The 17,477-nt window shown below is 46.6% G+C and overlaps 1 protein-coding gene across 13 annotated transcripts in view; it reads right to left on the bottom strand.

Moving 5' to 3' along the window:
- The window catches only part of ccdc30 (coiled-coil domain containing 30), a 200,159-nt gene that overhangs the window by 147,465 nt on the left and 35,217 nt on the right, over positions 1-17,477 (bottom strand). For all 13 annotated transcript variants that reach the window (XM_038773500.1, XM_038773501.1, XM_038773502.1 and 10 more), the window contains 4 exons: positions 9,221-9,406; positions 7,670-7,790; positions 1,173-1,363; positions 340-429 (listed from right to left, as the gene is read on the bottom strand). In XM_038773500.1, coding sequence (XP_038629428.1) covers positions 340-429; positions 1,173-1,363; positions 7,670-7,790; positions 9,221-9,406 — 588 coding nt within the window. The remainder of the gene's footprint in view (positions 1-339; positions 430-1,172; positions 1,364-7,669; positions 7,791-9,220; positions 9,407-17,477) is intronic.

Raw genomic sequence — 17,477 nt, 5'->3', positions numbered from 1 at the left:
ACCAACCAATTCCCTGAAACAACATCTTTACTTGAATCTAATCATTGAAAGTTTCATTTTCTTCAGTCGAAAACATCTTAACTCCACAATTGAAAACTAGGGGAAAGTATAACTCTCACACAAGATTGTGGCACAGTCAGTGTAAACTTTAGGGGCTGGTTTAGCACAGTGGGCTAAACAGCTAGCTTGCAGAATAAGGCCAGCAGCGCGGATTCAATTCCCGTACCGGCCTCCCTGAACAGGCACCGGAATGTGGCGACTAGGGGCTTTTTGCAGTAACTTCATTGAAGTCTACTTGTGACAGTAATCGATTATTATATTGTTATTATTATAGTTTACCTTTGCCATGGTTTCCTTTGTGCGTTGCATGGACTCCCGCTGTTGTTTCAATTCCTCTTCCAGGGTTTGTCGCATCTGGTCCAACTCCACCTGTAAGGGACAGAAAATGTTAATGGTGTGTGCCTTTGTGAGACAATCAACCTGGCATTATTATAAACCCCTGTACAGTCAGTGAATATAGCTTCAGCACTGTTCACTCACCTAACCAGTCAGTGAATGTGAATTTACTAGACCTTTGTCCCTGCACAGTTAGTTTTGCCATTACCTATCCCAAACAGCAGATCCTACAGTAAAAGCACAACAAAGAAAATCCAATATCTCTTTTAAAATAGCAGCTACAGGAATGTAGCACAAGTACATGAAGTGTGCATACTTGAATTTCATCAACAGAATTCTACCCTGTTCATTTCCATTATTCATGGAGGGTGGTGGTTTTTCTAGTCTTATTAGAAGTCTGTGTTATTTGTATAATTTTTTCCCTGACCCATCTTTGACAATAATAAGCAAGCAATAAAGCCAAAAGGCAAAGTATGAAATTGGATTATAAGTTGGAAACAACCTTGCAGTGTATAGAGCTGGAGTACACAACGCATGTAGGCATTTTTTTTCTTCTGATGTTTCCTATTTTGTACTCCCACTCTTTGTTTTTTTACATTAGTGAGCGGCTGAAGGAAAATATACCTTATGGGCACCAAACAGTTAACAAAAAATTACCTATTTTGTAAAACTGTTCAAAATGAGCACTTCTGAATGAAACCGAGTTATTAAATCACTTGCGGCTACATATTTTATGTAGCTAGGCACTTCATGGAGGTATTGTAACAGTTTCTTACCCGCAAGTCTGTCTCACGATTGCTCCCTGTGATGCTCTGTGAATCCACCTTTCTCTCAGCCAATTCCAACTTCTCCAGCAGCGTAGCTCGCTCTACGAGAAGGTAGGCTACCTGCTCGCTTGGGCCACTGTGTGCGATCTCTGCTAATCCTTCCTGATCCAACATCTCTTCCACTTCCTTCGCCTGTGTCTCTGTACATCCATCAGTCCAAAGTACTTGGGTTAGTTGTGAAATATAATTAAATTTTACTTTAAATCACGATACGCTCCTTCAAATGAAGAATATACATTTCTTTACCAGCCCCTGATGGGAGGCCATCTGCTCAGCAGCCTTCTACTTAATGGCACGAGAGTCAGCCTCGGCACAATGATAGATGTGAACACACAATTCAGGTTGGCAGTTCAGAGCAGCACTGAGGAAATGCTGGACTCAAAAGATGTCACTTACTCAATAAGATGTAAAAGATCTATCCCATGGCCTATTTGAAGAGCAGGAGAATTCTCCAGGTGTCCTGGAGGATAGTTATCCCTCAACCAACACCATTAAAAACAGATGAACTTATCAATTATCACACTACTGCATTGCAGTGCAGAAGGAGGACATTCAGCCCAATGAGCCTGCAACAACCCCCCAAAACAGCACTAGATCTCGGCCGACTCCCCTGCCCTCCCGGTAACCCCACGCATTGATCATGCCCTATCCACCTAACCTTGTGGGACCTTACTGTGTATAAACTGATTACCGCATTTGCCCACAATGCAACAACGACTACTGCATCAAAAGTACTTAATTAGCTTTGAAGCATTTTGAGTCATCCTGAGGATGTGAAAGGAGCTGTACAAATGTAAGTTATTTCTTTCTATTCTTTAGCAATATACCAGTTGGCACGTTGAAAACTCCGTCGTCTGATTTTCACTTCACCCACTCACAGGGACATTTGGCTTTTACTCACTCGACGTTTCCTTGCTGAGCACTAACAAGACTGGGAACCAATAGAGAGGGAAGAATAATTGAGCTGCTACCCCACCATTTCACCCGGTAACACAGTGGATCACCAGCCTACTGCCCAATCAAACCACCCAGTGGCAAAGCTTTAATAAATAGGATCAGAAAAATGGACATAAATGGAGGTCTATCTCTTCAGGTGCATGATATGCTGTATGGTAGATGGTACGGCTAATATTCTGGAAGGATATCATATGGTCCTTCTTCATCTGAACCTATCCTTTGAAAACAGAAACCATGAATGCGAGAAACCTGAAATTGAAGAGAATGTTAGAAATATGGAGTTTGAAAGTAAAATTACAGATTAGTACTTTGAACGTAAAAGTCCCAATGTGAATGTTAATCTGCCTTTTCTCTTTCTGATATTGTTTGCTCAGCTATCAATTTCCACTATTTTGTGCCTTTTTTTCCCACGGTACAATCCTTGATGGCCAATGCAGTATTCAATTTACTGTATACAGGTACTTGTATTACAGTCCCCGGTTGTGAATCGCATTCTGGTCACTAGGTGGCACTCTGCGTGTAGACACGTCTGTAAAGTTCTGCTGCATTTTATTGTTCTAATTCATTCTAAAATACTCTACGGTAATTTTACAAAATGTCCAGAAATCCATCAAAACCCCCAAACGTCTTATAGATCCAGCTGCTTTTCGCATGGGTGTTAAACTCCATTCAATGTGGTGATCAAAGGTTGGTAGATGCATCCTATACCCTTTGGATTTGGAGAAAGAAAGTCTTTATATTGTGCCTTTCACAACCTGAGGACATCTTAAAGTGCTTTACACCCAATTACATACTCCCCCCAACCCTACTTCCCCCCCACTCCCCCACAATGAATGAAATGCAGCAGCTAATTTGAACACAACAGCGTCTACAGCGCAATAACGACTGGATTTTGTTTTTGCTTTTAATGACGTTGGATGAAGGATAAATACTGGTGAGGATACCGGAGGAAAATACCCTGCTTTCCTTCGAAAGAGCGTGTATGCCCTGAAGTAAGATGACGTTAAGTTCATGAAACAGCTGTTGCCTGTCATTCTGGAGCTGGACACGTAACAGCTGATTTAAGGGGGGGATTTTAACTATGTTTTGGATCCAAAGTCAGATCACTCCCGGCTAAGGTTGCTGCCTCTTTAGGGGATGGCGAAGGTGTTGGTTGAATTCATGGATGAGACAGGAGGGGTGGTTCGTGGCGGTTTGTGAACCGGGTTGGGGGGGGGGGGGGGGGGGGGGGGGGGGGGGGGTAAGGAGTCTACATTTTTTTCCCACTGGTGCACAAGTTATACTCAGGTTTGACTTTACTCGCTGGAGTAAAAAGTGCTGAGTATTCGGAGGTGGTCATTTCGGACCACACACTGCACTGGGAGGATTTGAAGCTGGAGATGGGTCAGGTGCAGCGTAGGGATGGAGGTTGGACACAGGTCTGCTGGCTGACCTCAGGTTTTGTTTGGAGATTTCTAGGGCCATAGGGGACTATGAGGCATGGAATGAGAATGGGACAGTAATGCCCGCTACATTGTGGGAGGCGTTAAAGACAGTGAGGTAATTTCGTACAAGGCCCATATGGATAAGGAGGCAAGGCAGGAGTGCCAGGAGATGGTGGATGAGATCTTGGTTGTGGATAGGGAATATGCAAGTGATCCCACACCAGAGCTTTGGGCGATCAGGAACAAACTGCAAATGCAGTTTGACCTGTTGCCCACGGGCTGGGTAGTGCATCAGCTACAGCGGGTAAAGAGGGCGAGGTATACGGGTATGGGGAGAAGACTGGTCACCTGTTTGCTTACCAGTTTACGGCGGTAAGAAGCTACTGGAGAGATTGTGATTGGGAGTTGGAGGGAGGGGGGGGGCGGTTTCAGGCCTTTATAAATCGGAGCCGGTGGAGTACAAGCAGGGGATGTTAGGGTTTTAAGAGGGATTGGAGTTTCCTCAGATGGAGAAGACATTGCGGGAGGATTTGGAGGCGTTGCAGGGGTCGAAGGAAGACGCCGGAGACAGCTGGGTTCCCAGTAGAGTTTTATAAGAAGGTCGTGAATCAGTTGGCCCCATTGGTGTTGGGAGTGGCTAATGATTCATTGGCGCGGGGTTCCCTTCCGGAGATGTTGGAGCAGGCTTCTATGTCCCTCCTGAAGGATAAGGACCCCACAGAGTGTGGGCTGTATCGGCCAATTTCTCTGCTTAATGTGGATGCAAATCTTCTCGCGAAGGTTGTAACGTTCAGGTTGGAACCACATCTCCTGGAGCTTGTGGGGAGGATCAGATGTGCTTTGTGAAGGACAGGAAACTTGTCTAACGTGAAGTGGTTACTCAATGTGGTTCTTGCATCGGCGGTGGGGCCAGAGCCGGAGAGAATTGTGTCTTTGGACATTGAAAAGGCCTTTGACAAGGTAGAATTGAATACCTGTTTATGGTTTTGGAGAAGTTTGGGTCTGGTCCTGGGTTTGAGTCGTGGTTGCGGCTGTTATATATAAAAGGCACTGGCAAAGTGTAAAAGGTCCTCTAGGTTGTACAGGGGTCGAGGCAGGGTTGGACTATGACTATGACTCCTCTGTTTGTTGTGCCGGGACTAGCTTCCACTATCTGCGCGTCCAGGTAGCACGGGATTGGGTGCGGCTTCACTAGCTGAACTTTACTCGTCTGGCAAGTAGGGTGAGGGTGGATTTGCAGAGATAGGACAGCCTTCCATAGTCTCTGGCAGGCCAGGTGCAGGCAATCACGATGAACATACTTCCAAGATACGTGTTTTTTTTTCAGTGTGTTAAGTTTTCTTGTATAAAGCAATTATCCGGGGGCTGGAGCAGCTTATAATAGGGTTTCTTTAGGCAGGGTGAACCCATCAGACTCAGAGGGAGGTTTTGCAGGGCAAGGAGGTGGCATGGGTACGGATGGAGTTGGGGGTAAGGGGTCGTGTCTGGAAAGTTGGCGATGGTTTCTTTGCCTTTTGCTTCAGCAAAATAGTCGTTGAATCTGGTGGTCATCTCCACGTTAAATATATGGCAGCAGCTTTGCCAGCATTTTAAGCTGGTGGAGGGTGGAATATGTTGAGGTACTTTCAGATGCAATGAGGGCAGTACGTTCTGGTTATATGGTCAGATCATGGGGACAAGCAAATGTCAGTGGAGGAAGTGAACACTACGTGGGAGAAGGAACTGGGTCCCATTTTGGAGGAGGTGGTGTGGAGTGAGTCTCAGTCTCTCTGCAGGGTGAATGCTACATCATCCTGCGTGAGGTTAAGTTTGACACAGCTCAAGGTGGTGTTCTGGGCGCACCTCACCAAGGCCAGGATGAGTCCGTTCTTTGAGGGAGTTGAAGATAGGTGTGAGCGGTGCTCGAAAGGGCCTGCGAACCATGCCTACATGTTCTGGTCCTGCCCCAAGTTGGTGGGTTTCTGGGGGCCTTTTTGTTTAAACACCATAATTGGCAATTCTAAATCTGGATGTGGAGCCTTGCCCATTAGTTGCGGTATTTGGGGTGACAGGCCAGCTGGAATTGAGGACGGGTATGATGGTGGATGCTTTGGCTTGTGCCTCGTTGCTGGCTCGCCGGTGAATTCTGCTGAGTTGGAGACAGCTAGCACGCTGGCTGGTTGCTTTGATAAAGCTCTAGCACCGCGGGAAGGTTAAGTTCACAGTGCGGGGAGCGATTGACGGGTTCTATCGTAGATGTCGTCTATTTATATTACATTGCAAAGATCTGGTCACTGCTAGTTGTTGGAGAGGGTGGTGGGGAGTGGTTATAATTGTTGGGAGGGAGTTCTTACATGTTTGTTGGGGTTGTTGAGGCATGTTTATTTTTCTTTGATTGTTGTTAATGTATAAAAGGTTAAAAATGTAATTAAAATATTTTCAAAACAAAATTTAATCAACTTTGAACAATTAAGATTGAAAATATTCCACTGCAACATTAGTTATAAGCAGTTTTATGGTTGCAGTCCTTCAGTTGCATGGTGTGCACACTGGGTTCAAGCAATACTGAATTGAATTGCTATAAAAGATCACACAGCTTTCCAGAAACTATTATAATGTGGAAATGGAACAGCAAAAATCAGATGCAATAAAAAAATCCATTCTCCATATGAATATCTGGAATATATTAAAAATCATTTATTTGCTTCCACTATCAACTTTTTCCATCAAAAATTTTCATGTCCGCATTTAATGTTAAATATTAAATACTAGGTCAGATTAAATTTACGGCCCACGATGCTGCAGCAATTGGAGTGTAGAATCTTACATAGGCAGTTTTCATTATGAACATAAACATGGATATTCAAAATAGAAATACATAAAACAGCAAAATGTGATTGAATTACACCTGAAATATGATCATCTCCCATCCTCTATGCCCTTTTTATTTTGAAGCCAATGTTAAGTCTCAACGCCAAATATGCATTGCACAAAAAAACTGACTAAACATTTAAAATTTCCTTGCTTCAATTATGAAATTATATAGTTGAAGGTTTGGTGTCAATGAGCTCCAGAGTACGAATGACTGACTTCATGAAGAGGCACAATTGTTGGATTTCCCACTCTGAAGACGATCTAATCTCCAGCAGTGTGGTGGCATAGTGGGTTAGCACTGCTGCCTCATAATGGCAGGTACCCAGGTTCAACTCCGGCCGTGTCTGTGCAAAAACTCCACATATTCTCCGCGTGTTAGCGTGGGTTTCCTCTGGGTGCTCTGGTTTCCTCCCACACTCTAAAGATGCGCATGTTAGGTGGAATGGCCAGGCTAAGTTGCCCCTTGGTATACAGGGGTGTGCAAGTTTAGTAGGGTTGCATGGAGAGGGCAGGAGCCCGGTTAGGGTGCTGTTTCAGAGCGTCACTGCAGACTCGATGGGCCAAAATGTATCCTTCTGCACTGTAGTGATTCTATGATTCTATAGCACTGTTATGGGTCATTAAATGGAGGTCATGTTACTAAATCTATTTGGAGTCATACTGGCTCTCTCTCATTCCAGTATCTTACTTAGGTCACTGTTGGCCGGAAAGTAGGTCATCCGTCCTCAGTTTGCCCATGGCCTGGGAAGACTCATGGAAGGCTAGGGTTGGAATGCAATTTCATCTGTTCAATGAATAAAAAAACAACCTTCAGTCAGGCACCATAATTGAACTCGGCAGCTACAGGAGAAAATCCAAATTGTTATCCAGTGATCCACACTGAAACGTGGGTGATTGTGTGGAGGTCACATTTTCAGCTGTGACTCCATTCCATTGGGTCAAACAGTCTGCTGAGATTTACTGTCGAAACTCTTGCATGAAGAAAGGGCATCTTCGGGAAAGACAGTGGAGGGCTACCAATGGCTGCAAAATTATTACCCAGTAACAGCCAATCAGGACAAGATGGTCATGAAAGTGGGAACATATTTTTATCCAGATGGTCACATAGTCAGAGTGTCTAGCTGATGCAAGTACAAGTCACAGATAAACAAATCCACCTCACATCAGTTGCGGGGTGGGGTACAAACAAAGTTGAAAGGTCAACATACTGACCTTGCTCCAACTTCAACCGGTGCAGTTCCATCCTTAGCAGCTCATTCTCCCGTTCATATTCAGCTGTCATTGCCTCCCGCTCCTCCGACAAATTGCGGATGTGATCCACATAATTCTCCACCTACAGAAAAAAGATTATTCCTACGTCACAATGTGATTGAGCAGGTTATGTTTCAAAGGTGGTTGTCAGGGAAGATCAGTCGTAAAAGATGACAGAACGCTGCTCCAAACCTGGATGTCACTACACTAGTGAAGGAGGGGAGGTCATCCCAATAGCACTTTCATTGATTTTATATTCATGACAACTTCAGCCATTTCAAACCATACCCTTTTTGCTATACAATATTACTTGACTTCATATATGGCTTTTGTTGGGCAGATCATGATATTGTTTACAAATCTCAAGATATTAAAGGAGCACATTTTCCATGAGACGCAGCAGGCATTGATGAAGAGGGTTGAGAATGCCCACTGTTTTTTTTATCTTATGTATGGAATGATGTGTCTGGACTATACGCAGAACAATACTTTTCACTGTACCTCGGTACACGTGACAATAAAACAAATCCAAATTGGCAACCAGGAAAAAGGATCAACAAGAGATGAAAGTTTGTTTTTGAAAGAGACAGTCCTTTCCTTTAGTGAGACTCCCCTAAGTGACTGAGTTACAACACCACTTGGGCAGGACTGAGTTATAAAGGTTACCAGATGTCTCAAGTTAATGTCCAATCTGGGCTGAGTTCGCTGACTTTCAATTTCTGAATGCCACAAGGAATCAAGCTGGGGCAACATTTCCAATGTTGCATTGGTCTCATTGACCATGCACGAGAGCAAAGGATACAAATCCAGATTTTCATCCATGATATGCATGTATATATGGATGTCAGATGAGGACAGGAAATGGCCCAGACCCGGAGGAGATTGACCTGCTAACAATTGCAGCTTCGGCTTGGCTGTGTTGAATGGTGAATGGGGCGAGATGCAAGATGGTTGCCATTACCTGCACTCAAGGAAGAACCTACGATTTCAGCAGAGGACAGAATACTGCAGGATGAAAAATTTTAATGGAAGCAGGACCTCAAATTAGTCAATGGGCGAAGCAACATAAAACTCATGTTCCCAAACCACTTCTAAACTTGCTATCTATGTAAAAATGAATGCCAACTCAAGGAACTGATATACACACCTCATTTGGCTGGTATGTTCATTTTTACTCTCTGGATAAAGTATGAAGAAATCTTAATAACCCATGAAAAAGCACTTGGTTACTTTCCCTGTTACACCTAACTCTGGAAGTGAGGGGATCGAGTTGGTGTACATATAATCTGCAACAAGAGAGATCAATCGCTGGTCTCTGGGAAGGCAGAAATGAGACAAGCTAGCAGGTTTGAAAACTTGCTACGAAAACAATTATTCATGCATATCTAATCTGGCCAAAGTTGCAGACTATAAATATGACAGTTAAAAGGCGGCCAGTAACATACAAACAAGATTTCATATTTTAAATCTCACAAGAGATCAATGATGCACCACCCTGCTGACAGATCTCACCTCCTTCATCTCGGAGTCCTGCTGCTTTCGCACCCCTTCCAGATCATGTATGGTGGCTTGCAGTGTGCCCTCAGCCCGCTGGTATATGCGCCACAGATGACAGAGGTGCTCGTCTGCAGTGCAGGCTTCAATGTCCAGTCCATCTTCCCGCAATCTGTGCAGTATATCTTCCAGCTCCACCTTCTCCTGAAGAGAAAATAAATTGCAGGAATCGGAAATAGTTTGGCAAATGGAGAGGAGAGGGATGTGTTACATCTAAAGTCAGAGTAATTACAAAAGTAATCCCAATAAAAATTGTTTCTCGGAGGGGAGATTTGCTGGGTTGGATGAACTGCAGGAGAGGTTTGCGTTGCCAAGGGGGAGTGAGGTTAGGTACTGGCAAGTGCAGGACTTTACCAGGGAGGAGCTACCTGTGTTCCCTCGACTACCAGAGTACATGGTACTGGAGAAAACGTTGCTCTCATACGAGGTAGAGGAGAGCAGGACAAGGCATTATTAGAATTAGAATTAGAACAGTACAGCACAGAACAGGCCCTTCGGCCCTCGATGTTGTGCCGAACAATGATCACCCTACTCAAACCCACGTATCCACCCTATACCCGTAACCCAACAACCCCCCCTTAACCTTACTTTTTAGGACACTACGGGCAATTTAGCATCGCCAATCCACCTAACCCGCACATCTTTGGACTGTGGGAGGAAACCGGAGCACCCGGAGGAAACCCACGCACACACGGGGAGGACGTGCAGACTCCGCACAGACAGTGACCCAGCCGGGAACCGAACCTGGGACCCTGGAGCTGTGAAGCATTTATGCTAACCACCATGCTACCGTGCTGCCCACACCCTTATGGAAAAGGATCAAGCAGAAATGGGAGAAAGAGCTGGGGAGGGAGATAGGCTGGGACTCTGGTGTGAGGTGATGCAGCGAGCGAACTCAACCTCCGCCTGTCCCCAAGTGAACTTGATTCAATTTAAAGTGGTGCACAGGATCCACATGACTGGGGCTCAGATGAGTGGATTCTTTCACGGGGGCGGTTAGCAGATGGATGCGAGAAGTGTGGGAGGAGCAGCGAATCATGTTCACATGTTTTGGGGATGCGAGAGGTTGCAGAGTTACTGCTGGGAGGCGGTATTTGGGACCATATCGAGGAAAGTGGGGTGTGGTGATCTTTGGGGTTTCGGATGTGCCGGAGCTGCTGGAGGGGAATGTGTTGATGCCGTGGCCTTTGCCTCTCTTGATTGCCTGCCGATGGATTCTTTTGAATTGGAGGTCAGCTACACCACCGGGAGAAATTCTAGCCATCTCCTCATGATCTTACCATCATTGAATTTCCCACTACTAACATCTTGGAAGTTACCATTGACCGGAAACTGAACTGGACCAGCCATTTAAATATTGTGGATACAAGAGGTCAGAGGCTGGGAATTCTTCAGGGGGTAAATCATCTCCTGAATCCCCAAAGCCTGTCAACAATCTACAAGGCATAAGTCAGAGGCGTAAGAGAACACTCTCCACTTGCCTGGATGGGTACAGCTCCAACAACACCCAAGAAGCTCAACACCATCCAAGACAAAGCAGCCTCCTTGATTGGCACCACATCCACCACCATAAACAATCTCTCTTTCCACCACTTATGCACAGTGGCAGCAATGCGTTCCATCTACGTGATGCACTACAATAACTCGCCAAGGCTCCTTCAACAGCACTTTCCAAATCTGTGACCTCAATCACCTAGAAGAGCAAGAACAGCAGGCGCATGGCAAAACCACCATCTGCGGATTCCTCTTCAAACCACACACTGTCCTGATTTAAATCTGGATTGCTGTTCCTTCATCGCTGCATCAAAATCCTGGAACTCCCGACAGAGTCCTGGAGGGGGGTACACAGCAACTCACTGGGACCCAGGAGCTAGGGGCATCAGGGCTCAGTTGCAACGGAGTTCTCGGATTTGCCCAAACTAAGCAGCCAGAGCTTCAAACCTTAAAGCCGACCTTAAGAAAACAAAATCAGAACTGTCAGCCTGACAGTTGCCATTCAGCTGCTTCCAACCTTTGGGTTTTGTGGTTCGAGTATTTTTCCCCCAAACACCTGCCAAGGTGTTTGCCCAAAGGTCAGCAGTAGCAACTATCACCAGAGTGCTCTTGCCTGAAGGTCTGGTAAAAAGAAATGGTTGAAGCAGCCAACAGCAACAACAGCTTTCTCCGCTGTACAGTCCACACTTAGAAAAAACAACAGCAAGGGGCAGGTCCCATTGTGTATTATTGGTGGGGCAGCCTCTGATTCACGCGCCACCGCCAATTTAATCTCTTGAGCATCCAGAGGAAACCCACTGGGAGAAAGTGCAACTTCCACATGGACAGTCACCCAAGTCTGAAATCGACCCAGGCCCTTGGCACTGTGATGCAGCAGTGCTAACCACTGTGCCACCCAACAAGATCACTTTGCATTCTTCTTTTCTTTTTTTTTATAATTGTTTTTATTAAAGCTTTTTCAAACAGAATTTTTACATAACTAATAACATGTCACTAACCCAGGTCTCCACACCCGGGGTGTTTCGAGTCTCTCCACATTAACAAGATCCGTCTCCGGGCTACCAGGGAGGCAAAGGCTAAAGCCTCGGCCTCTTTCGCTTCCTGCACTCCCGGATCCTCTGACACCCCAAAGATCGCTATTGTTGGACTCAGCTTCACCCATGTGTCCAAAATCTTGGACATAGCCCTCGCAAAGCCCTGCCAGAATTCCTTAAGTGCCGGGCATGCCCAGGATATATTGACATGGTTCGTCGGACTCCCTTAACACCTCGCACACCTGTCCTCTACCCCAAAGAACTTGCTCATTCTCGCCGTCATCATGTGAGCCCGGTGTTCCACCTTAAACTGAATTAAGCTGAGCCTGGCACATGATGCGGACGAATTCACCCTGCTCAGGGCATCAGCCCACAGGCCCTCATCTAGCTCCGCACCTAGCTCCTCCGCCCACTTTCCCTTCAGTTCCTCCACTGAGGCTTCCTCCGCCTCCTACAACTCTTGGTAGATGTCCGACACCTTCCCCTCTCCTACCCAGATGCCAGACACCACCCTGTCCTGTATAGCAACGGAAATGTCCCCACCTGTTTTTTGAGAAAGTCGCAGACTTGGAGGTATCTGAAGGCATTTCCCAGGGGTAGGCTGAACTTCTCCTCTAGCGCCTTCAAGCTAGGGAAAGTCCCATCTATAAACAGGTCTCCCACCCTTCTAATGCCTGCCCTATGCCAGCCTTGAAACCCCCCCCCCCCCCCCCCCCCCCCGTCCATCCTGCCCGGAACAAATCTATGGTTGTTCCGTATAGGGGTCCAAACTGAGGCCCCCTCCTCCTTCCTGTGCCTTCTCCACTGACCACAGACCCTCAATGCCGGCGTCACCACCAGGCTTGTGGTGTATCGAAACGGCAAGAACGGCAGCGGCGCCGTTACTAGTGCCCCTAGGCTGGTGCCTTTGCACGACGCCGCCTCCAGCCGCCACCTCCTCCATTACCCATTTCCTAATCATGGCCACATTAGCTGCCCAATAGTAACTACAGAAGTTCGGCAGTGCCACCACCACCCCATAACCCCCCCACCGACTGCGCTCCAAAAACAGCCTTTTAACTCGCAGGGTCTTGTTTGCCCACACAAATCCCGTGATAATCCTGTTCACCCGCTTGAAGAAGGATTTGGGGATGAAAATGGGAAGGCACTGAAAAACGAACAGGAATCTGGGGAGAACCGTCATCTTCACAGTCTGCACCCTTCTCACCAGGGAAAGCGGGAGCATGTCCCACCTTTTGAAGTCTCCCTCCATCTGCTCTACAAGCCGAGATAGATTGAGCCTGTGTAGGGCATCCCAGTTCCTAGCCACCTGTATATCTAGGTAACGAAAGCTTCTCTCCACCATCTTGAGCGGGAGCTCCCCCAGTCTCTCCTCCTGACCCCTAGCATGGATTACAAATATCTCACTTTTCCCCCACGTTCAACTTGTACCGACTAGCCATCTCCCTTTTTCAGCCAGCCACGTCCCCGTGCCCCCCGCTCGCACCAGCCCTCCTGACGGAGGCCCCCCAACCTGACTCTCCATCCGTCCCCAACAGTTGGCTCCCCTTCAGTCAGCAAAGCAGCGCCCCATCCCCCCCCCCCCCCAATCCCCCCCTGCCAAGCACCCGCTTAGCACTGATTTCCCCCATTACGCTTCCGTAAGTCAGGTGACACATGCTGACCCCGGCTGCTCCCGCCTCTATCTCCAAACTTACTATTGTCTCCTCCTTCGGGCCCCCAACCCCCCCTCCCCCACAGGGTAGGCGGGCAAGAGCCATCCAGATTCTTCCCGTGCAACGAAAAACACAACCCGGGTGTTACCCCGCCCCCTGAGAGAAACACAGAAAAAAAAACCCAGAAAAAGGAAAGCGAACAACTTAAATTCTACTACCAATCTTACATCAGGCCAACAACCGGTTACACATCACCGCCAGAGTGTTTCACCCACGTGCAGCTGCCCCTTAGTCCGAGTCCAGCTTTTCATACTTAATAAATGTCCACGCCTCATCTGGCGTATCAAAGTAATGGTGCCTGTCCTGGTACGTTACCCAAAGCCTCGCCGGATGCAGGAGCCCGAACTTCATCCCTTTGCTGTGGAGGACCGCCTTAGTCCGGTTGAATCCCGCAAGCCTATTAGCCAGTTCAGCTCCCAAGTCCTGGTATATGCGAATCTCGCAGTTCTCCCACTTACTGCTCCACTCCTTCTTTGCCCAACGCAAGACACGCTCCCTGTCTGTGAAGCGTTGGAACCTTATCACCATCGCCCTCGGTGGTTCGTTCGCCCTAGGCTTCCTCGCGAGGACTCTGTGCGCTCCATCCAGTTCCAAGGGCCACGGGAAGGCCCCCACGCCCATCAGCGTCCCCCGCGCCCATCAGCGTCCCCACCATTGTAGTCACATATGTGCTCGCGTCCGCCCCCTCCGCACCTTCAGGGAGGCCCAGAATCCGTAGGTTGTGACTCCTAGACCTATACTCGAGGTCATCCAGTCTCTCCTGCCATCTCTTGTGTAGGGCCTCGTGCGCCTCCACCCTGACCGCCAGGCCCAGGATCTCATCCTCATTATCAGATACCTTCCTCTCCATCTCTTTAAATCACCTTCTCCTGCACCATCTGAGTCTCCACCATCTTTTCCATGGAGGCCTTCATAGGGGCCAGCATCTCTGTCTTCAGCTCTGTGTAGCAGCTTCTCAAAAACTCTTGCTGCTCTCTCGGCCACTGGGCCCACGCTGCTTGGTCCGCGCCGGCCACCATTTTGTCCACCCGGACCCGCTCCGCTCGCTTTCCCACAATCGCTGTTTAAACGGCCCCGCTCCTGGTTCCCTCCATGCAGCAGTGGAGGGAACCTCTACAGCGTCCTTTGCCATGCCGGGAATCACTGCCAAATTACCGTTGCCGCTCCGTTTAAAGGCTCGAAACTCCAATCCCAGCGGGAGCTGCCGTGTGCGCGACCTATTCGAACATGGCCGCTACCGGAAGTCCCCACTTTGCATTCTTCTAAACTTCAATGGGTACAGGTCCAAACTTTTCAATCTTTCTTCACAAGATAACCCATCATTCCAGGAATCAGTCGCATGAATCTTCCCTGAACTGCTGCTAATGCAATTGTATCTTTTTTCAAAAAAGGAGAACAAAACTGTACACACTACTCCAGATGTGGACACAGCAAGGCCTTGAACAGCTGCGGCAAGTCTTTCCTGCTTCCATATTTCATTCCCCTTGCAATAAATGACAACATTCAATTTGCTTTCCTAATTGCTTGCTGTACCTGCATAACTTTTTGTGTGATGTGTTACAATCCTTGGCCAGACCGGGATACTGGGGATATCATTTCGGGACCAGGAATGTTTTGTTTAGAATCTGATTCCACAAGTTTTGAACAAACAGAAAAAAATTTACTGAGCAAGTTTAGAAAGATATGAGATAGATCTTATATTCTAACATTCATAAACAACTTGAGGTACATGTGAATTAATAGGCAAACTGTAGTCGAATACACCACACTAGAGTAAATGGCAGGTGTGATTAATGGATTTCTCAAGAATCCACCCACTTGTTAGTATTCACTGCAAGTAACACAATTTCTTTAAAATTGTCTCCCTTTTGAGAAATTTCCAGTTTTTAACCTGCGAATTCCCTCCAAAGATCACTCAGATCCAGACGGCCTTAATGATGCTCTCCTTTTGAGGTTTGCTCCTCAGGATTTCCCCGTGACCACACTACCTGGACACACAACACCTTTGCTGCCTGGAACCTCTGTCCTGCCTCTGAACACACCCAGCTATGAATGATTTCTTGAGCCCCAACTGTTGGTGGTACCAAGCTTCAATGGTTCCCAAGGCTCTTTCTGCGTCCCAACTGTAGTTACCAAATGGCTCTCACGGCTTCACCGAGCTCTGATCCTGGCTCCTCAGCTAACAGCATCACATTCTTTAACTTAACTGGGACCCCTAACTGTGTCCCTGTCTGTGACACTTTATTTTTCTTTTTTTTTCTAAATTTAGAGTAGCAATTCTCTTTTTCCAATTAAGGGGCAATTTAGCATGGCCAATCCACCTACCCTGCACATCTTTGGGTTGTGGGGGTCAGACCCACACAAACACAGGGAGAATGTGCAAACTCCACACGGACAGTGACCTAGGGCCAGGATCGAACCCGGGTCCTCAGCGCCGTGAGTGCTAACCACTGCGCCACCCACACCTATCTGTGACACTTGAAAGACCCGCTTTCCGAAACTGGCTGCCTCAAACTGACTCTCTGACTGATCCTTGAACTGATCATCAATGATCCTTGAACTGATCTGGGGAACCTATTAACACACTCTGAGTCCTATCCTTTTTATTGGGCAGGAGCCACTGTAACCACATTCAAACATCCTGTCCCTTAAATGTTACAATGTCCATATATACTAAGTTACATAGCACACACAGACATGATGAATTGAATTCATGATACTTATGTGGGGAACACCCAAATCCTTCTGTACCACCAAGTTCTGCAAACTCGCTCCGTTTATAGTATATTGCTTTTCTATTATTTCTGCCAAAGAGTTCACATTTTCCCACATTATACTCTGTCTGCCAATTCTTTGCCCAAAGATGCAAAGGAAGGTAGAGCAAGACACGGGGCATGAAAGGCTCATGAGAATAAATTATACTAAAACAGCTTGCACTTTTATAGTTCTTGCCACCTCAGTTGCAAAAATAAAAGTGAATAGGGCCTATTGCCATCTCTTCAACAAGGTGGTCAATAAACATGGTTTTACTAATGTTGCCCACCTCCTCAGAGCAAATTTTAAGTAGAGCAACTTTAAGAACCCAATTTGCTACGTTTTCCCCAGATCAACGCCCTATAACATCCCTAAACAAGTTTAACAAGTTTTCTGCGTTTGCAGAGTATGTGAAACACACAACCATGTAATAAGTCACGGTATCACAGTAATCCAGTAACATTATACAGGAAAGATGAAACTTTCTGTGCCAGTGGGGTGCCCTCACAATACAGGAGGCATGGTGCATTTATAATATATACATCATCAGGCAGTTTACGGACTGTGCTTTAGCCAAGAAAGAAACCATTGAACACTCAGATATCAGTTGAACACTGCAGCATTATTCATCCCAGTGAATTCCTGCTAAGCAGCAACATAATAGACCAAATACTCAGTTCAATCCATTACTTCTATGATCCTAAGCAAATTCACAAATGACATATTTTGTGACCATGGTGCATGATTCCCCTTTTGTCAGCAATGACGCAGTAGTTAGCATTCTTGTGTGTTCAAGTCCTACTCCAGGAACTGGAGTACAAAATCTAGGCTGCCAGTCCAATAAAGTGCTAAAAGAATGCTGCATTATTGAAGATGCCACCTTTAAACCAAAGTCCCGTCTTTCCCTTGGGTAGACATAAAAGAACCAATGGCATAATTCAAAAGAAAAGCAGGAGAACGTGGATCAGAGGGGAGGTGGAGGTGTAGTGGTAACATCACTGGATTAGGAATCCAGTGTCCCAGGCTAATGCTCAGAGGTCACAGGTTTAAATCCCACCATGGCTGGTGGGATTTAAATTCAATTAATAAATCTGGAATTAAATGCATAAAACTATTGTCAATTGTCGTAAAAATCCATCTGAAAGCCCATCTGGTTCACTAATGTCATTTAGGGAAGGAAATCTACTGTCCTTATTCAGACCGGTGACACCAAACCCA

Source organism: Scyliorhinus canicula, chromosome 16 (genome assembly GCF_902713615.1).
Source record: "Scyliorhinus canicula chromosome 16, sScyCan1.1, whole genome shotgun sequence".
In the NCBI taxonomy this organism is placed as follows: domain Eukaryota; kingdom Metazoa; phylum Chordata; class Chondrichthyes; order Carcharhiniformes; family Scyliorhinidae; genus Scyliorhinus; species Scyliorhinus canicula.
This window is presented reverse-complemented; position numbering and strand designations above follow the sequence as displayed.